At 36.9% G+C, this 6793-nt stretch overlaps 1 protein-coding gene across 1 annotated transcript; it reads right to left on the minus strand.

The window, feature by feature from the left end:
* Window positions 1-30: 30 nt before the first annotated feature.
* On the minus strand, window positions 31-5093 carry LOC108321843 (protein unc-13 homolog). The gene is made up of 5 exons (XM_017553719.2): window positions 4461-5093; window positions 3188-4057; window positions 2357-2812; window positions 1663-1852; window positions 31-1579 (listed from the first exon to the last, which is right to left on the minus strand). Exons 1-5 carry the CDS (start codon window positions 4971-4973, stop codon window positions 648-650), a joined length of 2961 nt encoding a protein of 986 aa, XP_017409208.2. The 5' UTR covers window positions 4974-5093; the 3' UTR covers window positions 31-647.
* Between the last annotated feature and the right edge of the window lie 1700 nt (window positions 5094-6793).

The following is a 6793-nucleotide window of genomic DNA, read 5'->3' on the forward strand; positions in this document are numbered from 1 at the left end:
GGATAAGTCCAAAAACCAAACATGTCTGACTAAAGAAGGATATATGTATTACATAAGAGTGCTGCAATAGCATATATATACAATGTTAAATCCCAGTTTACAATCAATGCCGGCCTTTTCATTCATACTAAGAAAAAGTTGCATAAACTTCAATCAACAAATGGGCTATTATACAATTCCTGCATTTCATACTAGTAGAAGGGGCAACCCAATCCAAAGGAATTTAACAAAAGAATAATGAGAACGTAGGATATCTCATTTTCATATTATAGAGAGAACTCTAAATAAAAAAAATTAAGATAAACGCAGAATAAACCACCGTGAGATATCTCTAGTAATAATTAATGAATCAGAAAGAATATTCAACTACCTTCCCAAATAAGCCAGCCATAATCATGGCCCACATTTATGCTGCCTCACTTCAGACTTGGAGAATACGCTGCCGATAGCACTAAGCCTCTTGACAATATTCCCAATGTCTTACAGGACGGCCCCATCCTGACGTAGGTCTTGCTGAACAATTCACACAAATTACCTGCTTGGCAACGTTGCACTTAACACCAGCAGAACCAGACAGTTAACAGATCGCATCTCCCACTCCCAAGTACATCTCAGTTTGCCATTCCATTAACTAGTTCTCAGGGTTGTCAAAGTTTCTTAGGTAGATCATATGCCTTTTTCAGAAACTTGGAAGCTGATTCATCATTTCTATAACATAACACACGTAACAATGTGTTTGGTTCTGACGGATTCCACTGTCCTGAGGTGGGAGGTAATGGAAGTTTAGACCTGGCGGAGGATTTATATGTCTCCATGGTCAACCGTCTAAACTGCTCTATGAGGGTCTCTGTGTCAGTTCTGAAAAGGGGAAGGATAGACCTCGCAGTTGTTGAAAACTTATCTATTAATTCAGAAGGCAAGCCATCCCCATTTGCCCAAAACAATTCCTTCAGAAATTTGAAATCATCCTCGATGATCTGAGAATCCTTCCGGTTAAAAGCACGGGAGGGACCTCCAGCAAGCAATACAAGCAAGAATCCATCAAAGGAAGCTCTCATTATTTCAGTAACAATTCGTGTGCGAATTCTTTCATGAACAGTATCTGAAATGAACATTAATTTCCGTTCAAGTTCCTGAAGGTATGGCTCAATTCTTGAAGATGCTGGATCCCCAACGTACAAACTATCCAATAAGACATGGCTTAGATCATGAAAGACAACTCTATAGGCTGCAGCCTCGCAGAGTTGCTGAATTCCTTCAAGACACGCAGCTGGAGATAGTTCAAACTTCTTTGCTAATCCATTTGAAAAATCTTCCACATGAGCAGATTCAGAGTTCCGTAGAAGGGTAATTATTCTCTTTTCCAGAACATCAAATTCACCCAGGATCCATTGCAAAGTATTAATGCGAACACAGAGTTGTGGTATTCCAGAAGAGCTATCCCCATTTGTTGCAACCTGAGGGTTTCTCTTCTGAGGATTTGGAGATTTATCTTTTTTCTTGCCAAATCCCTGAAACTTTGAACCGATAGTGCACCTGGTCAACGCTGGCATTGTTGGAAGAAATGTGTTTCGTGATCCTGAATATTAAAACAAAGATAGTTACTAAAGATGCCAAATATCAGACTCCGGTGCTCAACTATAAAATTCCAAAAGCATTTACCACAGCCAGATTTTGCTTTGATGACATAATACTGAAGGCATTTGTCAAGGCCATTCATCACTTCCGGAAGCATTGCAGGATGCATGGGTATCGGAAGCTGAAAGAAAGCATCCAATGTCTCATTTATAATCCGCAAAACATCAACAGCAGATGGAGCATATCCTTCCTGATTTGCTTGAGGACTCCAAACCTAGGATTGGATAACACAGTAAACTAAGTTAGTTCATGACATGGGCATTCAATTAATGCAGATAAACAGAAAACACGAAAAACAATCACACGCATAAATGAACCTGCTATCTCTAATCAATTAAGAGAATTTCATCATGCAAAGAAATACACAACATACAAATATTCAGAAATAAATTTATGTTTCATCTTTAAAATCATGAGTCTAAGGGTGTGTTTAGACAAACAACTTGACCAAGTACTTATCCAATATATTTGATAATAAAAATATTGAAATAAGCTAAAGGGCTTATCTTGATAATCTTTACCAAGAAACTTAAAGCTCTTTTCAAAGAGTTTCTAGGAGTCATAAGTTGTTTTCAAAATCTCAAGTAATCTTCATAAAAGTTGTTTTCCAACCCCGTCCTAATTAGCATCAAAATGCTCATCCGCAACAATTCTCATAGGTAATGGTGTCAATGAAAATCATCAACTGGTAACAAAAGAAAAGATAATGGATGCAAACCTCTTGCTGCAGATTCCTATCGACCCACTCCTTTAGTCTGTCTATTCTAGTTTTAATCCATATTTTCACAAGGTTAGCAATTGCCCCTTCAGCCTCATAAGGAGGCATCTCACGGATAATTGCTTTACCACCATCATCGCTTTCCACAGAATCCTCCACAGCTATCTGCACAAGGTCTTTCTCTAACTGATCGGCAGCTCTCAACACTTGAACCGCATCAGGTGTCAATTCTGTGATACCTGATATGAACTGCTTTAATTCGTTTCCATAGCATGAATGAAGGGTGGCCACAGCAAGACCTGCTGCCAAAGGATGCCACCTCTTAAGTATTGGACTGAAGACTTGTTTTTCATTGGTTGCCAGGCTACCTACATCCTTCGCAAGGATGGCAAGGACAGGGAGAGCATTTGGCTGATTTTTGGATGCTCTCCTGCTGGAGTCTGCCTTCTCCATTATCTATGCAGCAGCAAAACAAACATATTTCAGCAGATACATTCATTAAAATACAGAGAGGCTGATAGATGAAGAATTTAACATCGATACTAAAAGCATAAATGTAAGTTACAATCAAAATCTATCAACACAACCAAACTATCCATTAGACCGCATATGGATATCCAAACCTTTGTTCCCTATAGACCCTGTCAAATGTGCAGACGTTATATTTTCATACGCAACAAACCAGTGAGTTAAAGAGTTGTCTCCCACCCCCACACCCCCCCTTACCCCTATCTCCCTCTTCAAGCACTAATGCAATCCAAGTAGATGATAACCCCCACGTCATTCACCTTTAACTGAATGGAAAAACCAACGGTTAACAGATGAACTTGCCTGGGCAAAAGCAGTGCGTAGTGATGACCTGATGTAGGTTTCAATTCTTTCACGTGCCACATTGACATCATTTCTTCTCCTCCGGCGATACTCATTGGATATATCCTCAACCAAAATCTTAGCTGCGGCTACCCCTAAAGAGACTATGCCCTGCATGGTTTCAACACTACCCCGGTCAAAAGTTTCATGATATGCAAGGAGCCTTTTCTCAGCCCACCCCAATATAGAAGTCAACGTAGAGCTCAAAACTTTGGAATATTCTGCATCTTTTGTTGTCTTCGCATCTTTTGCAACTTCTGCCAGCTGGCCATCAGCAGCAGATAGCAGTTCCAAATCCACCTGGCCAGTCACAACAAACCGGTGAAACAAAACCCAAGTGAAACAAAGATTATGCAACGTCTGATTTAACCCAAGGATACCCCAGGTCTTCTTGATTTGTTCCATCAGCTCATCAAATTCCTCAATAATAGACGATTCATCATTAGCATCAAAGCATGATTGCAAAAGCATTTCATAAAGCCGCAGATTCAGAGGAATCCCATCTGCCCAGTGGCATGAATCAGCATAAGATCCATCATACGACCGATTTGCAAGAGACATGACAGCACTACGAAGAACCTGCATAGATTCGGTATTCTTCCCGGTTTCTATAGGTTTATCCAATGCAGCATGAAGAATCTGCCGCAGACGCTGTGCCGCAGAATTCGACTTATCCAAGGGAATTTGTGGATGCAAAATTAAACCAGTCTCCAGAACCTTCAAGGTTCTTTTCTGCCACTCAACGTACTCTTGCTGATCAGTAAAATCCGAAGCCTTGAGTTGCTGCAGCAACTCAAGCGGAACCACCACAGACTCAATCCTTCTTCCGACCTACAACGAACATACACTCAGTTAAGCTTCATGACACAATTTGCTTCATATATCGAGCAATTCAACACACGCAACAATTAAGAACAAGTTAACCAGCACTTTGCGAATATGTTCATTCGAGCATGTCTTAGTTATATTTGGATCAAAGTAACAATCACGCGAAAAAATTGAGAGAATCTAATAGCAGATCAAAGGATTCTGAAATCTCGCCGACCGCAATTGCAGCCACATTTGTCCACAATTTCTCAAGGATTGCGTTCAAACCTCGATAGTGACCGATATTTAAAACCTCAGTGATAACCGATAAGAGAGAAAAATTGAACCAGATCAACCATCACTTGTTACATGCATTGCAGGAAGCGCGAAAAACGTGAAGAGTGGATTAAGCGAAGAGTGTTATGACCTGGCCAGCGGAAATCCTGAGAAGAGCGCGTCTCACGCGCGAATCCATGGCTTCGGAAACCCTCATCTGGTTCCGCATGAGTTCTCCGACTGTTAACGGTCGCTTCGGCTTTCCTTGGCCCGAACCGGAAGCCGAACCGGAGCCAGGACTCTTTCTGGAGCCCGAACCAGGCGATTTCAAGCCGAAGGCCTTCTTAACCTTGCTGGCGGCGGTGGAAGTGATGGATCGCTGGAGTGCTTGCGAGTTGGGCGAGTTCTGGCCGGGTGAATGGACGGAGGAGTGATTAGGGATGGAACTGAGCGGCTTGCCGGAGGAGGTGCGGCAGGCGGCAACGAAGATCTCGAAGGCTGTTAAGGAAAGGTCGGAATCGGAAAGGTTGGCGGCGAGTTGACCGAGCGGAGAAGGGAGGTCGTCGGCGGAAGAAAGGGCGGAAGGTTTTGGAGGCATTATGGTGGGCGGAGTTGTGTCTCTCTTGGAATGGCCCAATGATAGGTCCCTGAAGAGATGAGCCATTGCGAGAACAGAGAGAAAGAAAAGAAAGAAGAAGAGAAGAGGTGAGAGAGTCAAGAGTATGGACTACATACATACACGGTAAAAGTCCCGTTCAGATCAGATGGGGACACTCCCTCTCCTTTCTCTTTTTACTTTTCTTCTATTCTTTTTTTTATTCATCTCTTCTAAATCAATTCAACCTTCCTTTCTCTAGAACCTTAATATTCACTTATATCTTTTTATTTCATTTTTTTTCTCTGACTTTCTCCTAAATTCTGGCTTGCCTTCTTCAATTTTTTCTACTTTCTAACATATTTAATTGCATCATGTGAAGAAAAAAAAACACGTTACATTGATATTTTCTTTTTGTTTTTCTTGGTTCTTCACCTTGATAAAATCAATACATTAATTTGAATGAGTATAATTATAATTTTTTTTTTAAAATATCTTTTTTAAACAACATAATTCAAATTTAGGAATATTAATTTTTTATTTCAATTATCACTAAGTTAAAAAATTAAATATTCAATAATTGTTCAAAATTACAAATATATATATATATATATATATATATATATATATATATATATATATATATATATATATATATATATATATATATATATATGTGTGTGTGTGTGTGTGTGTGTGTGTATTAATAATCATTTATAGTGAATACTAGTTAGTCAAGATTTTTTCTTTTTAATATTTGCAAAACTTTTTTTTATTGATGTTAACTAAGATTCGATAACAACTATTTAGGTTGATATTGATCAAAGTTATTTCTATAATGTTAACAATTCAATTTGATAAAAAAAATCAATTATAATCAATGTTGGTTGAAATTTTTCCATTAATATTAAAAAAAATCCTTGTAAATTATTGACAAGAAAAAATATAGCTATTGATGATACAAAAATCATCGCAAACATCAATAAGAAAAATAATCACAGCATACATATGTCAACAAAAAAATCTAATTCACATTCAAAAAAAATAAATTTTCCAACATTTTTCTAGTAACACTATTTAATATTGAGAAGAGAAAGGTAATAGTAATTTACATGAACAACAAAAATCAACAACTTAAATCTTAAAGAACTCTTATTAACATTGACAAATAAAAAAAATCCTAATCATCAATTGAAAAATATTTCTGCCGATAATAATGTCTTGATTTAGTCAAGTCAATAATATCTTAATCAAAATGAAGCTAGGGAAAATTATGAAAAGCGAAACATAAGAACATGAAGAATTTCAAATTATGAATTTTTAGGTAGAATTTAAATATTTTAGACAATATAATTACTCTAATGAAATTTTATAATTTCAATCTTTTATAAAAAAATTATTTAAACGCCATATTTTGTGATAAAATATACAAGTTTAGAAAATAATATTTTAGAAGTGATTGTATATTCTAAATAATAAAACTCACTTATTTTAATATTAAAAAAGTTAACTAGTTTCATTATTTATAACATACCATTTTTTAAAAATATATCATCTTTCAGGTTTTACTATCTAAAACATACCATCTTTCTAAAACTTATTTCCTAAGAGCTCTCTATTATCTTTTAAGCCTTCTCATTTCTTGATAATTTGTTTGAAGATTAGAGAATGTTTAAGTGATCACTAAGACGAGGTCTTCAAATTTATTCGATCAGTTATTATAGAAGAGTAAATTAGTTTTTGTTTTTTTTCTCAATTTATGAGTTTTTCTTATGTATGTGAGCAGCAACATCTGTTGTTTGAGTCTTTTATAAAAAAATCTGTTCATCAGTAGTACTAATAGTATGTCAGAATTATGTTTCTATTGTTTGTAGGAACACGTAAAGTTT

Source organism: Vigna angularis, chromosome 4 (assembly GCF_016808095.1).
Source record: "Vigna angularis cultivar LongXiaoDou No.4 chromosome 4, ASM1680809v1, whole genome shotgun sequence".
Taxonomy (NCBI): Eukaryota; Viridiplantae; Streptophyta; class Magnoliopsida; order Fabales; family Fabaceae; genus Vigna; species Vigna angularis.

Coding starts and splice junctions, on each gene's coding strand:
- LOC108321843 (XM_017553719.2), bottom strand. CDS start 4,973: ATGGCTCATCTCTTCAGGGACCTATCATTGGGCCATTCCAAGAGAGAC. Junction 4,058..4,460: donor TCAGGATTTCCGCTGGCCAG/GTCATAACACTC, acceptor TGTTCGTTGTAG/GTCGGAAGAAGGATTGAGTC. Junction 1,580..1,662: donor CAAAGCAAAATCTGGCTGTG/GTAAATGCTTTT, acceptor TTTAATATTCAG/GATCACGAAACACATTTCTT.